Below are 19,710 nucleotides of genomic sequence, written 5' to 3' on the forward strand. Positions count from 1 at the left end.
TATTTCTTATTTAAGCGGAATAATTTTTCATGTTTTGTCCTCAGTCGTATAACAAAGTGTGTAATTCGTGAACTCTGTGTGCTAGAATCTGAAGAAAACCTTTTGTAGCGATTTTTCTGTTTCGTGAAATACTTGGCTACTGTATGCTGGTAAATGTTGTTTAAAACTGGATGCGTTTCATAGCAGCTTTAATTTTTTTTTTTCCTTTCCAATGTTCTTAATTCAATAGTGCCTTATATATGTGTGTATCTATAAATATATAAATATGAAATATAAACACATAATTTAAATACACCAAAAAAATTAATTTGAGTAAAATAAGGTAGTCATTGCTTCTGTTTCAATGCTTCCTGAAACAGCCAAGAACAAGGAGGATCCAAACTGGCCCATATAAAAGCCATTTTTTTAATTTATTTTTTTTACTAGGCCTGCGAGTGCTTTGACCATTTACCATTTATTTTGCTTTATTTTTACAGATCTGTCATAAACAACCATTATTGTTGCACACACGCACACACATAAAGCTATCCGGACGAATTTCATCCATGCAAAGCACTTTAACATGTAGAAATTATATAACAAAGAGTCTGTCCTGAGTGGGCAACATTTCTTTTAAGGATAATCACTTTATTATTGCCTTCACGGTCCATGCCGTCTTATGCTTTCTAGAGATTATTCTTCAAGATCTCTCCTGTTTATTATAAATTCTGACTCTTGTCTGTGCTAAGCTTAGGTTTTAATGAAAGGTTTAGATATACTTGCTAAACACTGAAGTGTAATAAACAGTTCATATTTTAGTAAAAATTAGCATTAACGTTGCATAGAGATTATGTGCAGTTATTGTCCATCGTTGTGTTTTGAAATGTATGTTTTTGGGAGATTTGTCGGACTAGCACAATCCATGTTTCTGTAAAGATTGTACGAAAAGCATTTGTCCTGCACAGACTTCTATAGGTTGCCTATATGGTTGTACCAAACATGAATGTTATGGAAGGAGTATGTATCAAACTGGAAAACAATGCAGCCCTACACACTAGAATTTTTATGATAAATCTTTACATTTTCCACTGATGGAATGCTGACCGTCAGCAACGCATTACGGTTGGAACGCTAACCTTAGGCTGGACCCAGGGCAGTGCCCCTAGCTGTCCCCCAAGATCTACCTCAGCTCTCTCTGCTGAGTGCCGGCATATGACATCATATCCTGTCACTCCACTTGAATAGGTACCTCTGTAGTGTAAACGAGCCAGTCGCGCAGATGAAAGGTCTCCCTCGCAAATGGCACATGGAGCAGTGCCACACTTGTGACATTAATCGCCCAGTTGGGAGATCTGGCCCCCGTTTTGCAGCAGAGGGTCTGCCATCCTAGGCCCAGCTGTCCTAGTTTACACCCCACACCTTGCAGTTAATTGGGCAGGCAATTTTTTAAACATTCTGGAATCTTGAGTGTGTTGCAGGATAATTCTGTAATACCTTACATTAGCCTTTGTATCGCCAAGTATTTCAATGACCTCTTTAGTTCACCTCATGTCTGCAACAAACTGATGCCATTAAATGTCACATTGAATGTTAGTTTGTATCTGTCACACACCTCTCTACCAGCAGAGGGCAGCGTACCCACATTATTGTGCTGTGAAATCCGACTAACCCGTCCTGTGATATACAGTATAGTACATACCGGAAGAGAATTAACTTGTTCGTTTTCATGGTGCTATGTATATGGTCTGCTCAAACTGTACGATTTAACAAATATCCTCATCTTTAAATGTCTGTGTAATGTATAGTGACCAACATCAAAGATGGTCAAATAAAGGCATCTGCGTACAAGTGTTCTGTAATTTTTTTTTTAATAAAGCAAACAATAATTACAATTATGGGGCTTTTGTTTTAAATGGAAGTTAAGCTACTGGTAGCAGCTGCATAAGATATGTGTCGTCCTTGATTTCTGGTAAACATAAACTAGTGGATAGAGCCTTTTATGTATTCTGGACTAGGCCCAGGCCTAAAGCAGCAGTCTCTTCACAGTCTCTTCACAGCAAAACTGGGGGGTCTTCAGATCAAGTGCTATTCAGTGGCCAGTTTTCCGATTTCTGATCTCCCAAACTAGGCCATTTACACTGCTTAAAAATGTGTGCCTTTAAGTCATGGAGAGCCAGGATATGCAGTCATGTCCCAGTGCCCTGTAGTGAGGATGTGGTCATGGAGGGGGCAGCCATAGGGGCAGTGCCCAAGGTAAATACGTCACTGGATACAGCAAGTACATGGCCAGCACATATATACTTGCAGTACATTAGATGTACAAACTAACCAAAGGTAACCGGCCACTTGTGCTTGTTAAGCAAATAAACTATGCTGACCTGTCATTTTATTTTTCTCGTTATATCTAATAACCTAAAACATGGTGGAGTCTTTTGTCAAAGTTAATACCTGTTATTGGACCCCTGTAAACAAAAAAAATAAATAAAAAATAACATTATGAGCTTTTGGGACCACAGACCTCTCTGGCCCTCCTCATCTTTTGTTTTTGTGATCCAGATAGTTATGTGATGTACTATTTGTTATTAGCCATTATATAGATCAATAAATAATACTTGATGTGTCCCAATGATGTAACTTTACATCTTTTTCTAAGATGGCTCATTATTACAGCTATACCCCTTTTCCTTTTTCATATGAAATAAAGAAAGATTTTATGCCTTATTTCTGTTTCTATGTCTATAACATCCTTCTGTTAAGCAGTCTTCTTCAGCATACCAAGACATTTTGGAGAATGCTATGCTTCCAACACTGTGGGAACAGTTTGGGAAGGCCCTTTTCTATTCCGGCATGACTGGGCCCCAGTGCGCAAAACAAGGCCCTTAAAAATGAGTTTTGTGTGGAAGAACTTGGCCTGCACAGAGCCCTGACCTCTACCCCATCAAACACCTTTGGGATGAACTGGAACGGAGATTGCTAGCTGGGCTTTCTCGTCCACCATCAGTGCCTGACCTCACAAATGCTCTACTGGATAAATGGGCAAAAATTCCAGCACAAACTCTCCAAAATCTTGTGGAAACCTTCCAAGAAGAGTGGAAGCTTTTATAGCTACAAAGGGGGACAACTACATATTAATGTCTATGTATTTAGAATGTAATGTCATAACAGTCCCTGTTGTTATAATGGTCAGGCGTTCCAATAATTTTGCCCACATAGTGTGTCTTAGCCCTGGATCCCACCAAGTCACCAGCACATGACTCCTCAGTGAGTCCTTAGTTTTGGTCTTGGTAATTAAATTGCACCTTACTTTGGTAGGTGGGTTGGACAAGATGTTAGCACTACTAGAACACGGATGTTCTGTACTGTGGCTTGTGGTACTTTAGCTTCTGACTTTAAGCAAGAACTGGTATACCACAGGTCACCTGACAGCAGTTCTGGCCAAACACATGAAAACTGGAATCACTCCTTCTCACAGAAGTTTCTAAATCTTTTGTACTCACTGGTTAAAATTTAACCCCTTAATGACAAAGCCCGTACATGTACGGGCTCAAAATGCATTGTTTTCAATGGGTTTAGGGACCGCCCATTGTCGTTAAGCGGTTAAGAAAAATGTATAACTCTACCCAGTTAATTTTTTTAAGTGTATATCAATAATACCGTACACTACAGCTTCTCCAATCAACCCCACCCCAGTAAATTTCTGCACTACACTATTAAATTGACTTGCAGTATGGTAGATGAACAATGATTGGGCATCAGTCCCAGTTGCTACTAACAGTGACTGACACTCACACTCCAACTCCCATCAGTCGGTAACTGCTGCTACTTACAAGTTAACATGGCATCAGCACATTTATGTATCTAATGCTTCTACCTATTTTTTTTTATATCTATTATCACTAATAATTATGTTCTATGTATTTCCCTACTTTGTTCAGTTGAAGCCCTACTTCAACTGAACAAAGTCATGTATAATTTGTGTGCACATCAAATATGCAAAAGGGGAATCATGATTTAACAAACATATGGTCCATTGTTTGTGAAAACCCCAGGACTGAATGTCATTAAAGCTCTTGTAGCACTTCCATTCAAACCAGAGCACTGAGAGCGTGTGAATGATGCACATACTCATCAGACACCAACCCATGCGCTGACTTTTTGTCTACTGGCAATGTGACTCATCATCAGGTGTTAACATAAATTCTAAAGATTAATATGTAAAAATAATTTCACAGAACCAGAGAGACTGGCAGTGCAACAACTTACATAGGAATGTTGTACTGCAATTTTTATTTTATACCTTGTATTCAAAAGAGTGTCCTTGTTCAGTCCTTGGCTTCCACACTGCCCCAAAAGACAACTCAAACACACCCTGCACCAAAACGAAACACTGCAACACAACAGATACACAATCTAACAAAACATAACCCAGGAGCATACCTGGGACCTCTTCGGATTTTGCCTGGAGTCTCCAGGTGAAACGCTGCTTTTTCCGAGTTGCAGGACTGGTGTCACACCCTACTCCCCAACCAACAATTGGGTGTGTACCACGATACTAGTGGGAGCTCCCACAACGTTAGTGGGGTCGTCCACTGATGTCACCTGAACCTCCTACCCGCATCCCACAAGGGTGGGCTTCAGGTGGCCAGAGCCAGAAAGTTCCCAGGTATGCCGAGGAGAGAGACACAAACCGAAACAAGATACCACCTAAGACAAAGACACACTAAAGTAAAACACTGTAATCTCTACTAAATTAAAGGCGTACAAAGCTGCTACGAATCATAAGGAAGTATATTACATCATCACTGGATGCATCAATACCATATGGCAACCTCCCTATAGTGGTAATTAAGAACTAATAGTCATTCCATTCTCTTTATGGATAAAACTATTATTAGTTTTTAGGTATTGCATTCCTTAAAACCTACTTATCGGATAAATTATACGGATTGACACAAAATGGTGCACGCTATAGGTAGATTCAATAAAATAATTTACATATATATGTAACTAGCTTTGATTGTGACATTTAAAGAGCCACATACACATTGAACAAAAATCTTACACAAATCAATGAAAAAAATAAGAGACCAAAAGAACCTGTTTATACAGATGAGTTTTTATTAAAAAAAAAGTTTTACAAGGAATAGTTATGATTTTTATTATTGTACTTTTTATGCATTTTAATAAATCAGGACCCCAACATTTAGAATTGTTTGCTAATGTCTGAGAGACTGGAAAATATAAAAACTGGAAAGTATACAAAGACCACATTATTGTTTATATCTGTGTTTATTAACTGTTGCTTAGGTAATTGGCATTTAATCGTGAACAAGCCTAAAAAAAAGTACATATTTGTTGAAAGCGTCTGTTAAGTCAGAATGATCATAATGCAAACATGTCCTCAAAAGGTATGTAGCCAGGATGTCAGATTTTGAGTCTGTTTTCTCATTTTTCTTAGTGTGTAATATATTTAGGAATGAGCAAGAACTTGTATACTGCTGGAGGCTCAAAATGTCCTTAAAAATCTATATGTTTTCTAAAGCTGTAATAATTTATATCAATAAAAATATTTTGGAACAGAGATCTTCGGATATTTCTAATTATTAAAGACATAGATTGGAAGCTCATTTGAGCAGGGCCCTCCTCACATGTTGTTTCTGTATATCATATTATATACTAATTGTTATGTCCTGTCTACCCTTTGTACAGCGCTGTGGAATCTGGTGGTGCTATATAAAACAATAAATAATAATAACATACACAGTAAATACTATTCTAATGTAATATATTTTTCAAATATAAGAAATTAAGACCTTTGGGTTGACTATATAACAAATTATATAGATTATATACTGTATATATACATACATACAGTACCTTAACCCTTAAACTCCCATGGGCAAAATTTCCAGCGTGGCAATTTTAAAACGAGTCTGATTAGTGCCTCTCATTGACCAGTCAGAAAGGAAAGAATGTCTGTAGATTGTTGGAGGCTATTTTCTAATTTGTATATTTATTTTACAATGTAATATGGTCGATTTCTTTCTTATTGCCAATGAGAGCTGGTGGAAGGAATATATAATGTTCTTCAACAAGACGGTTGCCAGAATGCATGGCTTTGGCTGCTGAGCTTCCTGCCTACAGCAAGGTGCTCGTTACTGAATATTCATGGGATGCACTTCAACATGTAGGAATCAGGATTATGCAAATATTTATTGCAAAGCAACATGGAATTTATCTTCATCTAGCCCAAAGGGTGGCGGTATACAGTATCTGAGGCTATAAACAAGTTGATACATCATTAAGACTCTTTATTGGCTCTTACATGATGCAAGACGATGGACTTCTGCAAGCCAGCCACCAGGAGGAGAGAAACGTACATAAGCTCCTTTCACTTTCACTACAGACATTGAGCTGCTCGCTATAACCATTCTCTTCCTTGGCTTGCAAATGCACCATTCTTAGTTGGGAATTCTGGCACGATTTGCTCTCATTTTGTAATGACTTTCCACAAACGTATCTTTTGACAAGATCTAGCAAAAAATGTACATTTAGAAACACTAGTATCTAACTGCAGAACAGCTTATCCAGCTCATATGATTTCTAGACCACAACTGGTCTAGTGACAAATAAAAGCAGCACACTTCTGCTGTGGTGGCAACAAAGCACCCTTAAATACCGCTTCCTTGTGTCACATGACAACATAATAGAATAAAGTAGGCCTTATTATGGTTGCCTACTGTCGCCAGTTGCGGGTGCAGGGCCGATTGGGGAGATCATGGATCTCCCTCTAACTGGCCCAAAATTGAGCGAGCGCAAGGTCTTTTTCTTTAGAACTCTGCTTCAGTGCTGCCAAGCACGGTTTGCCAGCTATTGATGCTGAGTGCCGTGATATAACGTCATATCCTGGTGCTTCGCATGGAAGCCGCGCACACAGCGAGGGTGCACAGCACTAAAGAAACCTTGCGGTCCACAGGATTTAAAGAATGAAAAACGAAAGGAAAAGATGTAAGAGATGGAAGAAAGGGGGTACATTATAGGGAAAAATAAGGGTATATCATAAAAAAGGGGGGGTCGATCATAGTGAGAAGGTGGTAGAAGATGCAGAGAATAGGTTTTTTTTGCAATCTTCTGCACCTACCTACATTAATGCATACTTGGCTGCAAGCAAATGTATGTCTTCAGCTTATGTTTATATAGGAGCATCACATATTATGAGATAACACATGTATATTAACCCTCTTTGGGTATGTTAGTGTATGTCTGGGTATGTTATCGTGTGTATGTCTGGGAATGTTAGTGTGTGTCTGGGTATGTTAGTATGTGAACATGTTTTGGGCATGTTAGTATGGGCCTCTGTGTATGTACGGGTGTGTGTCTGGGTAGGTTAGTGAAAGTGTGTGTATGTTAGTGTGTAAACATTGTCTCAGGTAAATTAGTGCATGTGGGAGATACAATTGTGTCTGTTAATCTGCACCATAATAAACAGGAGGCGCTAAATTATGCCAATTATGTGGGTTGGGCAGAGTGGGCAAAGCTTTATGGCAGTGGGTCTGATAAATTTTCAAGTAAGTAATTAATAGCGGTGCTGCAAAGTGTCCCTGGATTTTTTTTTTTTTTTTACTTAGGTTTACCAAACATATAATTTTGATAAAATATGACATGATTAAAAAACTATCGCAGGACATTGTTTGGGGCATTAGGAAGTAAAGGGTATGATGTAATGATACATTATATTATATTCAGAACAGATGGGATAGCAGAATATTTAAACTTTTACAGATTCTAGTGCTTGCTCTGGCATGCCTTTGCTGTGGAATTCAGATTTTAAGTTTTGATCAGTTTAAAAAGGTACACAGTTCATCAGCGGCATCCCATCAATAAAGTAAAAAGGTATTCCCTCTGCCCTTGGTCTGTAGTGGTTATTCCAGCATCTTTATAAGCTACATTAAATGGTATCCTTAAATGTTCTAAGAATGAGAGGCACTGAAAGAAAGGACCATTAAATCTGACTCTGCAAGTACTTTACTTTTAAATGGTTAAAACGATAACACTTTCCTTATGGATAAGCTACAGCTCCCCGTTTTCTCATTGGTCTGACAATCTGTGCCACTGATTGGCTGGGGGGTCTTGTTAGAGAGCCCTGGAGCTGACTGGTAGTAAGTGGACTATGTATCAAGAGGTTTGTTGAGTCAAACACATTTCCTGGACGGCAGTGTGTGTATGGTGAGGAGCAAAATTTGTGGAATCCCCCCCCACACGTATTCATTTGCAAGAAGGACAAAGTGTAAACTTAAAAGGAAGACTCACCTATCATATCCATTAAAGTGCAAATAACGACCGGGGGTCTTTTTTAAACCTTATATTGGAAATTATTCCTTATTACGTTCTTTGAGCTTACTGAATTAGGGTGCACATGTAACAATTTCCTAAAGAGACATTAGTCAGCAGCAATCAGTGCATTAACCCCTATAAACTCTAAGCACTGAACTTCATATTACATGCCCAACCTACAACTGACTCGTTTCAATTGTGACTCATTAAACCTTATGCCGGGCTTACTCAGGTGACTTGCAATTAGCATCTACAATGAAATTTAATGAAAGTTTCAGTGCAAGTCTCCACCTCTGTATAAATCCTAATATGTAATATGGCAAGTCATCTCTTAACTTGTCTGTACAGGGTATCATCAAACGGTAAACATGTTGAGACACAGGAGCTCAATAATCATTGTGTAGCCTACTTATTAATAAATAGCATCGTTGCCTGAAAGATTATCCTTTTCTTTAAAGTTTGTTTCCTGCTAAATGGATTTCATAAAAAAAGTGGAGGTGTCTTTATGTTTTTATAAAGAGCATTTAAGAAGAAACATCAGAGAATTCCCAGTCATTCAATTGCACATAGGTCAGGTTAGCAGTTAATAGGAAGTGTCAAATACCCCGGAACAGAAATTAAAATCTGCTAATAATCCTAAACAACTCTTCCGGAACCTTTCTGCTTCTGACTTTGCCACATACTTTAATAATAAAAATAAAAACTCTTGTCACTGAAGATGAGGTTCATGCTCTTCTTCTTTCCTGTTGTCCAACCACGTGTCCCCTTGATCCAATTCCCTCTCATTTTACCCAGTCTCTCTCATCTACTCTTATCTTCAATCTCTCGCTCTCTACTGTTTCCATTCCATTCTCCTTCAAGGATGCTACCATAACATCTATCTTCAAAAAGCACTGGACTCGACTGATCTATCCAACTGCTTTCCCATTTCTCTCCTTCCTCTCACCTCCAAGCTTCTTGAAAGAATTGTTTATACCCAACTAACTAAGTTTCTTGACTCCAACTCCTTACTTGACCCTCATCAATCTGGATTATGCTCTCAACATTCTACTGAGACCACTCTTACTAAAATTACTAATAACCTCCTCACTGCTAAATCAAAGGACCACTACTCTAATCCTACTGGAGCTTTCTGCTGCTTTTGACACTGTGGACCATCCTCTTCTCCTTTAAACGCTTCAAAATCTTGGTCTTCGTGACACTTCTCTTCATTTCTTCCTTCCCGCCAATGCTAAGATTCTCTCAAGAGTTTCTCTTAATGTCAGTGATGCAATCATCTACCCATCCCCTCACACTCACTGCCTTGGTGTCACCCTTGACCCGTCTTAAAAACATTACCGGCATTCGTTCCTTCCTAACACAAGATGCCACTTAGGCTATTGTCCATGCCCTCATTATCTCCTGCCTTGAACCAATCTCGCCCCTCCACAATCCACCATAAGTGCTGCTGCCAGACTTGTCTTCCTCTCCCATCACTTTACTTACACCACTCCCTTCTGTCAGTCTCTTCACTTGCTGCCCGTGTGCAAAAGCACAAAGCCCTTCACAGCTCTTCCCCACCTTACATCTCCCCACTCCTAAATGGTCTCTCCATTCATCCAATGATCTCCTTTTGCCCTCTCCTATGATTTCTAGCTCTCATTCGCACTTACAAGATTTCTCAAGGACTGCCCCATTCTCTGTAATGCCCTCCTCCCGGCCTATCCATCTTTCCTCCTTCTGTCGGTCCTTAAAAAAATCCCTCAAGACTCACTTCTTTAAGGACGTCTACGAACTTACGCCTTAACGCCCTTCCTACCATTTATACTAGTGTGGCTGGTCCATCTCTAACAACGGCACTTTTACCTCTTGTGCAATACACTCCAACATCCCCTAGATTGCAATAATGCTACAACTCTGTTCTGTCCAATAGCTGCCAACATTGACTGCATAAGAGGAGCTCCCAACAGCTTGCAACGCAATTTATGCATTCATTTTCAGCAGCTTCTTTCACTTTTGCGGCTACATGCAAAAATGTACCCAGTGGTACCTCACCCACGGCATTTAGGTTATCTTATCTGCCACTAATCCCATATTGATCTACAGCACTATCTGTCCCTCATTCTCCATATCTTGTATCTTTCTACACCCATCCCCTCTTGCGAGCAGGGCTCTCTTTACCTAATGTGTGGGTTTGTCTTAGTCTGTCAGTTCTAGTTTTGCCAGAATGTATGGCCTGTAAGAAGCGCTGTGTAAATTGTTGGCGCTATATAAATAAAAGGTAATAGGGGCCCCCAATTTTGCATGTCACCCCCATCACACACTATTTGATTGTAAAATCAGTAGGGATGTGTGGTCGGGTAACACTCTGTCCCATACTAGGGCCACCAGCCTTGCTTCCAGGGCACATATACACGTCACATGGCTCTTCAGTATGTGGGGTGTATCGGTGATGGCGGGTGCCGCCTGAAAACTCAAAAAGCTCTTGTGCTGCTTCTGCGTAACTAAACCTTCACCTGAAAATAACATCCGCAAAGGTTGATTTGTTTGGTTAATCAAACAGCGCCTTTAATAGACAAGACCATTATATCTTAACGAATTTGTGATAGTTTGGAGCAATTGGTTGTCACTATTAGTGAGTTGGTGCATCTGACTCTACGTGAGGACCGGTTCACGCTTATTGCCCAGGATAGTCTTACAATCAGCGTAAGGAGAACGTGTCTAGCTACTGCTCTGCTCCCTTTGTCAATTCTTCAGCGTGTTAATAAAGATGTTGAAGAAGGTCTGACAGGGAACGGAAGGGTTGAAGTCTCGCGTGATCCACCGCGCTCCTCCCACCGGCCCTGCGAGCTCAGAGGGATGTTTGTCCGCCATCGCGGAGGAGTTTAGTCAGCGCTGAGTATATTGGCCTCCAGCATTGTGCTGCACAAAAAAACATCGGAGCTCACGGAATAGAAGAGATCCATAGGTCGGTAGAGGAGCCCCCAGGTCGCTGACAGGCCGGGCCCGGGGCCTCCTCACACCTACACCCACCGGGGGGAGATAAGGAGGGGCCCCGGGGCCGAAAGAGGACGAGCGGCCGCCGACATGTCGAACCTAAACAAAGCCCCCGGGAGCCGTAAGGATACCAAGATGAGGATCCGGGCTTTCCCGGTAAGAGACGCACGGAGTGGCAGGGGGGAACAGCCTGGGGGCAGGCGGGGCGGGGGCAAAACGGAGAGGCGGGGTAATAGCACAGGGTGGGGGTAGATAAACACTCGAATAAGGTACACACTGTGTGTTTGGGGTAGATATGACGTAGGCAGTGCTGACAGATGGCGCCACAATATCTAGATTTTCCTATACATTTTCAAATTGTATGTAATGCACTTTGTCAACAGCTGTGTGACTGCAACTCCTGTCATTCTCAGCCACCTAAAGGACGGGACTGAAGCGAGTTGCTCAACAGCAGTGGATGATCTGCCTTTTGTTCGCTCTCATGATGTAAACAAAGTACAATTGCCCAACAAATGACAATTAAGCTACATTAATAAGGGCTGGGGGTTGAGTTGTTTTATCGCGTTATCTCCCAGCTAGATGATAAAGCGAGTAGTGAATCCCAGTGTGTAAGACTGCGATACCTAATGTATATAGTATGTCAATCATGTGGGATGTATACATTGGATGACGTGCTGCGTAAATTACAGATAAAAGATAACGCAGGTGTCAGGATGGCGTTACAATGATGTATTCCAAAGTTTGGGTCACTTAGAAATGTCCTAGTTTTTGAAAGAAAAGCTCATCTTGTCCATTAAAATAACATGAATCAGAAATCCAACGCAGACGGTGTTAATGTTGTAAACGATTATCGTAGCTGGAAATATCTTTATAGCCGCGCAAAGGCTTTTTATCACTCCCATCACTCCTGGGTTCCAATGACACGTTGTGTTTGTTAATCCAAGTTTGAGTTTAAAAGGCTAATTGATCGTTAGAGGACCCTTCTGCATTTATGTTGTCCACGAAAACATGTAAGTGACCCCAAACTTTTGAACTTTTGGTGTAAGCCACTCCGAAAATAAACGGTAGTCTGTGGACTTTACGTTGGGTTCAGCGAAGAAACGCATGCAGCTCCTGTACAAAATGATTAAATCGCGCGGTTATCGGGAATATTCTGTGGTTCTTATGCTTATTGTGACCCATTTACCGTTACATCAGAACTGATCTTTACAAGGATCTATTTGTGATGAGGATTAGTGTGTGAGGAGCTAACGGAGCAGATTTTTATGCAAATAGTAGCTGTTTTTGTGTTGGTGAGCACACTGTGTGTATATTTCATTACTTTGAGGAAGTTTGTGCTCAATGTAAATAATAAGCAGAGAGAGAGAGCCGGCGCTCTGGTTTACATACGTTCTGTCGTATTGACACAAGTAGTTCAGTCTAGTTCTGTCCTTTTCCAGTGAATGCCGCAGGTACTTGTAGTCTGAGGTTTCTGAACTATGGATCACTGGCTTAGCCGCACGTATCTGCTGACTACCTTCTAGTGCTCAAAGTGTAACTCGGAGATAGCAGAAACAATACGTTAATGCCGAAGCATACCTTTGGTCTTCTTGACGTTGCCGGTTATTTGAACACATCAAATAACGTTCATATAACACAGGCAGGTAGGAAGATCTGGGTGCAGCCGTTTCTTTTTATTGCCCGGGTTTCAGAATTGCTGTTAATGCATCACTTATTAAGCACCATAATTCCAAAATACCTTAAGTATCCTACTAGAAAGCAGCAGTTGGTCCTCCTAACGTTTTGGTACCAGATAAAGGTAGATTGCTTCTGTACGGATGCTAAAATACTGGCTTCTGGAAAGACTATAATCTTTCTTAGCGTTGTAGGAGAATCATGATGTTCTAGTCTGTAGGCTCTTCTTATCCTTGTGCTACCTGGGTACATGTTGATGGGAAGACAGACATAAATAGCTGTTTATTTGTTTAATAGAAAATGTTTCTATTCAGTAATAGTATTGTTCTTATTTAATTTAGATATATTTTCCCTAAGTTCCATTTAATAATTGCAGCCTTACAAGCAAACGTGTCACCGAGCCGTTGGTGGAGGTGTTACTGGTCCCTCGCTGTTAATTTGTGTTTAGATACAATAACGTAATGCTGGGAGAAGTCTGAATTAAAAATGAATAGATTCCGAACCCCTTTGAAAGCAGATCTGATTCATAATTCCTTTAATTCTCTGAGGTGTTGTCCTTTATGACGTGGTAACGAGCATTTATTGTCTGCTCGTGTTTGCATGTCTGACAGCCCGACACTCTGGAGAACCTCGCAAGCGGCACACATCGACTAAACATTGTTCTATATACTCCCCGGTTAAGGTTAGGTTATGTCCGAATGAACATTTAGATTTTTACCTTGTATACAGTAGCTCCGTAGCTGCTCTCCGTTTATTTTAATATGTTAACAGGGGAATTAAATGCATTATTTCTATATAATAATATAGTGTTCACATAATGGCTCTGTTTACTATATTATGACAACTCCAGTTATTTATGTTTCCCTGTCCTATCTGTAAGGAATCAATAGATAACATTGCCCCTTTCTGCTTTGCTTTTTTACAAGTGACATCTGTAAAAATAATCTAGTGTATCCCCGATGCTCACTCAGGGTTTCTGTAAATTATAGGCTCTTAACAGCATTGAGAATGTGGTGCGTCGTAACAATGCCTTTCCCTGGCTGCTGTTATCTCTTTAAATCTGGATGCTACTAACAGTGTTACATTTCGAACAGGCCCAGTACAGATCCTGAGATTACATGAGACGAGTCCTCTTCATGTAGAATATACAGCTCTTCAAACACGTTCAGATTAAAGCACATTATAGAGCTAAAAATGTTTACCTACATTAAGCTTTCATTCCATGCTGGGGGGGGCTGCATTGAGACACATGTGACTCCTTTGCACCTGGGGTATGACAGAATGCAGTGTATATGATCTGCATCGTATAGATTACACAGGTGTATGTACATCCTCACTTGTTTTTATATCTGCTTTTCTATATTATGCGAAGGGATTGTAAAAGGTATTCCTCTGTTATATGATGGCTTCGTACACCACAACCAAATCACTCTGTGGCAGCGCTCTTTATAGATGCCGTACAGGGAGTCGGTAGAATTCTTCTATCCATACGGGTTTCTGGATTTTCTGAACTGTATTGGAAGTGCCCCAGGATGATTTTGTGTGCTTCGAGACGAGCCGTTACATTTATTTATAGGCTTCTATTTTAACTTCTGCAGTTCCAGCCATAATGGCACTCACGCCGTGGCTAAGTAATTAAATGCCCAGGATTTCACACATTGCTTTTTTGAGTTCTCTGATTCCTAGACTGTCTGCCGCTTTTTTTTAAACTTTAAAGGCTCACTCCAGCGGTTATGTGCACTTCAATGCATATGGTTTGTGGTCACTGTAAATTTTTGTGTGCTGTTTTGTAAATCCATGGGGGGGGGGCATATCGCAGACCCCCCATACATGCTGAATGTATATCCCTAAAAATGATGTACTCTCTCCTCCACTAAGCTCTGGCTCTTGTGAGTGCTGCATGCATAACACACATTTCAGTGGAAGTTTTTCCCTGCAGCTGATTGGGAGCTTCAAGCAGCCAATCGGTGGCAAGAAATGTCGATCATGGAGGAAGAATGGCTGCTAATTCTGTGTCAGGGAAATGCTGTCATCTGATTAGATCTCATTTGACACAACCTTTTTTTTTTCTTTTTTTCTGGCTAAATCCCTCTTGAGCTCTAAAATGTGGTTTTTATCTTCTACATAAATCGTCCATGTGTGTCACCTTCTGTGACATCCTAGCGGTTTGCACGCTATAAAAAGTGCCATAACAATGACCTCACACTTTGTGTGTTTGTTCCTCTTGCATTTTTTAAGTATTTGAAATATTTTTAGAATAATTTAGAAAGCAATATGGGAAATCCACATAAAAAATATGTACATACGCTTTTCAAAAGGGACAAATGTATTCAGGCAGCAGCACTAATGAAGCATATATGTTAAAGAACTTTGTATGTACTTCGATATGCATTAATGTGCATTTTCTACTTGTAGTAGGGGAAAAAAAGATGCTTATCGTTGGAAGATCCTTCAGCGCACCACCCCCTCCACGCTCTGTTTGTGCCAGCTTTAGCCACTTTAAGCAACCGATAGTTTTCAGGATAGAACTGGGTCTCTAGACCCTTAAACCCTCTAGAGCTCCTGTGCAAGTGCACACTGGAGCAGCTAGTGGTGTATACTCGCACATCCACACACAGAAATACTTCTTAAACCACGTTGGAGATGCCCCAGGATAGCTGCGCGCGTCAGGATTAATGCCTACATTTCTTCATAGGATCAATAATAAGACATTTGCTTCATAATCGGTGCCCAAAACATCATAGACTGCTGCTTCTTAGTTCCCTAATTCAGTGACCATACTGGCCCCCTCTCTTACACTAGACGTTTCAGACACATGCTATAGAAAACTCACACCAGAAAACTCTTCACAGGCTAAAGGACTCATTTAATAAACCTCACTGTGTTCACCATTTCCCGAGAGTTGTAAGTTATTGATGAAGTCTCTGCTTTCAAACAAAACTAGTTTTATGCATCATGAGGAGTTTTAAGCTTGTATTACATGGTGTGTAAACACGATGATGATGACGACGATGGACTATACTTTGCTACTTTAGTCTTATCTCTGTCTCATTGTAAAGAGAAGAATGAAATCATTTTGAAGCGGTTGCCTTTTTTCTGTTTGTTTCATCCAGTTCTACAAGGGGCAAAATTCATTAATAAGCGCTTAGAAATGAAAAAAGATCGAGCAGATTTATATATTATTGGACTGCGCTGGGCACATTTTATTAAATAAGTATGTTTAATAGGAATGTGTCAATATGGTGATTTTTGTCTCCCTTTAATGCGTCCATAACTAGTGTCCTAAACATTCATCTTCCATGAATGTCGGGTTGTATGAAAATGTCAGCTGCTATAATCTTAGATCTAAACCCTGTGACAGATGTTTGTCTCTTTAGATGCGTAAGTATCACATAAAAAAAAAAAACCTCTAAAACCTTATCCATGAAGTCTTCTCCTCGTGTCACGTGACTGTACCTAGCTGCAGGTATTCCCTAACAAGAATAGGGCAGATTCTGTCACTAATGAACTGGACGGAGTTTGAAAAGACATTCGATATAGCGGGTGGGATAAACCGCAGACCTTATCACACAAAAGGACTGGTTTATTTATTAGAAAAACATCACTTAAGACTCGGTTTATGCATTAGGATGGGTGTAGATGATGTCGTTCGAATCCCCACACAATTCTGGACACTTTGGATTAGCATGTAAGATGAAGGGCCCTGTTCATTCTAGCATAGAGTATAGCAGGTGTTACACGGATGTGAAGTTCTGTGACACGTTGACATACCCCATTGTGACCGCTCAGCTTTACCTTATTCTTTTGTAGCACGAGATGTAATAATAACTTTGTTGTTTTTCCCATTTACGGCTAAGTATTTTCGTATCAAAATAAATACAGGTATATTATAAATGTATTAAAATTTGAACTCGGCAACAATATATATATACTTTGCACAGCATGGTTTATAGTATACCAGAGGGCAGGGGTGTATGTGTATTTATATATATATATATATATATATCTCTATCTCTCTCTCGCACACACCAGGACTTTGGGTTCGGTTTTGTATTCTCCCAAGTTAAAATCGCAGGTGCAGGATGATTGAAGCAGAAGCCATAAATGTTTTAATACGCGACTCGGTGTTATTAACAGCCAGCTAGAGCATCGCTAGCAATGACACCACACTTTGCGAGACGGAAGAATTGTGCTTGTGCTATTTATTGTGTTATGGAAATAATTATAACCCTCGACCAGATTTAAGATTGCAGTAGTTGAGAATTTTCATAAAAGGAAAATGTTTCCTAATCGCAATGATGTAAGTAATCTCCGCATATTCCAAGTAATTAAACCTTTTGGTAAAACCTCGTTGTTTCATAACAATCCTATACAGTTTTATTTTTAATGAATGCCTGTGTTTCATATGCTCTGTTAAAGCGGAAACAAAACGCCTCACTGTGTGTATGTATGTATATATATTCCATAGGCGGACAGGCCTCTTCCAGCAGTGGAAGAGCAGAGCTTCTTCTATCCCCTTTTCTATGGACCAGTGAAGTTTAAGAGTCTATTTAATGAATTCCCAGTTGCTTCTTGATGTTGGAGTTGTTAATTTTTGGTTTATCACCCTGCCTCGGGAAAAAGCCTGGGCTTGGTGTAATATTTTCCCATTAGATTTTAGGGAGGTACAGGTGTCTTTACACCTTACTCCTAACGTGCAAGTCCTGTTGGCTTCTTCACTACCTTTGAAATTCCAAGCGTAGAGGAACATGCCCGAAAAGGACTGAGTAAACCAGTGGCTATGAATCGGGCAGCTTTGGCCTGGAAAATGACTCGGTAGTTTGGGTTTATTTGGATAAATAGCAATAAATCATGGACTTGCCATATCAACCAGTTGACTGTGCTGGCGACTGTTCTACTCAATCAGTGGTAATCAGGGAGTTGGGATTGTGTGTTTTGATCATGTCGGCATGTGATATTAACCGGATCAGATTATAGCGCCCGGTTCTTCACAGACTGTCTCTGTAGCGATCTATAAACCGCAGCAAGAAATTAACTGTGTTGGTTTATACTAAACAGCTGACTGATCAAACTATGCAAAGTGTTTGGCATTGTCAATTTAGACCTAATTTACCTTAAATCTATTTTTAAATTGTATTGTTTCCGATCTTAAAGGCATGAACTCGCTAAGAGAGCTTTATACGAATCCATTTTCTAATCAATGTTTCTAATTTTCCTCATAATAATAATCCACAAGCAGTAGGGATGAAAATGTTTGGAGAACGTCTTTTGTGAATAGTCGGCTATGTATGGATCATCATTTTTGTGTTTGCATTGGTGTGCTTAAGGACTGCACTGTTCTGAAGTGAAGCCGGTGGTTATTAAGTCTGCTCAAGATGGGCTGATGTACCTTGAAGTGCTAAAAATAGAGAAATCTGTAATAGTAACTTCTAAACCTCAGTTATCGTACGTGTTACGTTTTGGAAATGCCTGAGTACTATGGAGAGCATCCTGAGTGTATGTTTTTTATAATGTATGAAACGGGGCAAATGCATATGGGGCGTTCTGCAGAATACCCCCTTTTTGCAGAAGGGACACCACATCCCTCACACTTGCACATATGTTACATGTAAAGAAAGGCGTCACGGAGCCTTTCGTATGTGAATTCTGTCTCTTTCGCAGTCTCTCTTTTTTGGGGATTTTATAGTGGTGTAAAATGTTCCTATTCATTTTTGCTGATTTCACAACAGGAGGTGAAAAAAAACTAGCCGGACTTGTTTGTGGGGATTACTAATGACTGTTTTGTAAAATATATTTAAATATTCTCCATGTGCTGCTGATTCATGTTAAAGGAGCGTTCAATCATTCAGAATGGGCCTGAACAAAGCAGGTAAAGATTTGTTTTAGGGTTTATTTTTCAGGTTTCTCTACAGCGATATTTTGTTGAACACAATGTAGAGCCCCCCTCCTTTACTCTGATAAAAGAGCTTCATCTGCGCTATATGAGGCAAACTTCTCGTGGGAGCAGCCAGTTGGGTTGGTGACTTGAAACTGCAAACTGGCGAGCAGACTTCTAGTTTTATGAATAAACTGCCGCCGGGGCATGATGTAGACGCCACGTGCAGGAAAGTTGACAATGTAATTTACCTGTCCTCGCAGTGCATTTCACAGGACTATCCCCAGTGTGTCAACCATAATGCGGGGTGAAACAGGCATGAAGTTAATGAAATCTCCCTTCTTTGACTATTCATTATATAGTCATTCTCCTTCTAATGAGACACTGACTGCAGTGGTCCGTTATAACATACTCAATCAGGGTGCTGAAACCCTTCTTCAAACGTATGGGTTAGTAAATACAATTAATATGTATGAGAGCTGTTATTCGCCAAGCGTTTAGTATTGTGTTGTAGAGTGTTTTCAGGTCTCCGTAGTTAGGCCCTGAGTTGATAAGGTGTTATACGGCGTGTAACCGCTCACATACAGAGCTGCAGGCTAAAATTCACTTTGCATCATCCAACAATTCTCACTCCCCGTTCTGCTTTCCCAGAGAGGACGTTTTACCTCCAGCTAATACACAGATGTTTTGCTCATTTTTTTTTGTGTGTGGAAGCTTGGCTGCGTCTTTACATGTTAAGAGACGATGGAAAACGGTGTACTTGGTTTAATTGGGGACATTTGACTTTGACAGCGTCTGCATCTTGTCCTTGTGAATCAGGGCGATACGTGCTTCCACACACAAAGTAACCGCAGATGCAGTTTTCCTCAGAA

General features: G+C 40.2%; 1 protein-coding gene and 1 long non-coding RNA gene across 3 annotated transcripts in view; both read left to right on the forward strand.

Annotated features, from left to right (window-relative positions):
• Positions 1-949: 949 nt before the first annotated feature.
• LOC128484561 (uncharacterized) lies at positions 950-1,827 on the forward strand. Its single transcript, XR_008351171.1, has 2 exons — positions 950-1,237; positions 1,295-1,827. It is a non-coding gene; the product is annotated as an uncharacterized LOC128484561 (long non-coding RNA).
• A 9,263-nt stretch (positions 1,828-11,090) lies between these two features.
• Positions 11,091-19,710, forward strand: part of CUL3 (cullin 3) — a 30,458-nt gene continuing 21,838 nt past the window's right edge. The window contains exon 1 of one of the 2 annotated variants that reach the window (XM_053460986.1): positions 11,091-11,445. In XM_053460986.1, the coding sequence (XP_053316961.1) occupies positions 11,380-11,445 (66 nt within the window). In that variant the 5' untranslated portion in view covers positions 11,091-11,379. The remainder of the gene's footprint in view (positions 11,446-19,710) is intronic. The other variant, XM_053460987.1, reaches the window with a different exon arrangement.

This window comes from Spea bombifrons, chromosome 3 (assembly GCF_027358695.1).
Source record: "Spea bombifrons isolate aSpeBom1 chromosome 3, aSpeBom1.2.pri, whole genome shotgun sequence".
In the NCBI taxonomy this organism is placed as follows: Eukaryota; Metazoa; Chordata; class Amphibia; order Anura; family Pelobatidae; genus Spea; species Spea bombifrons.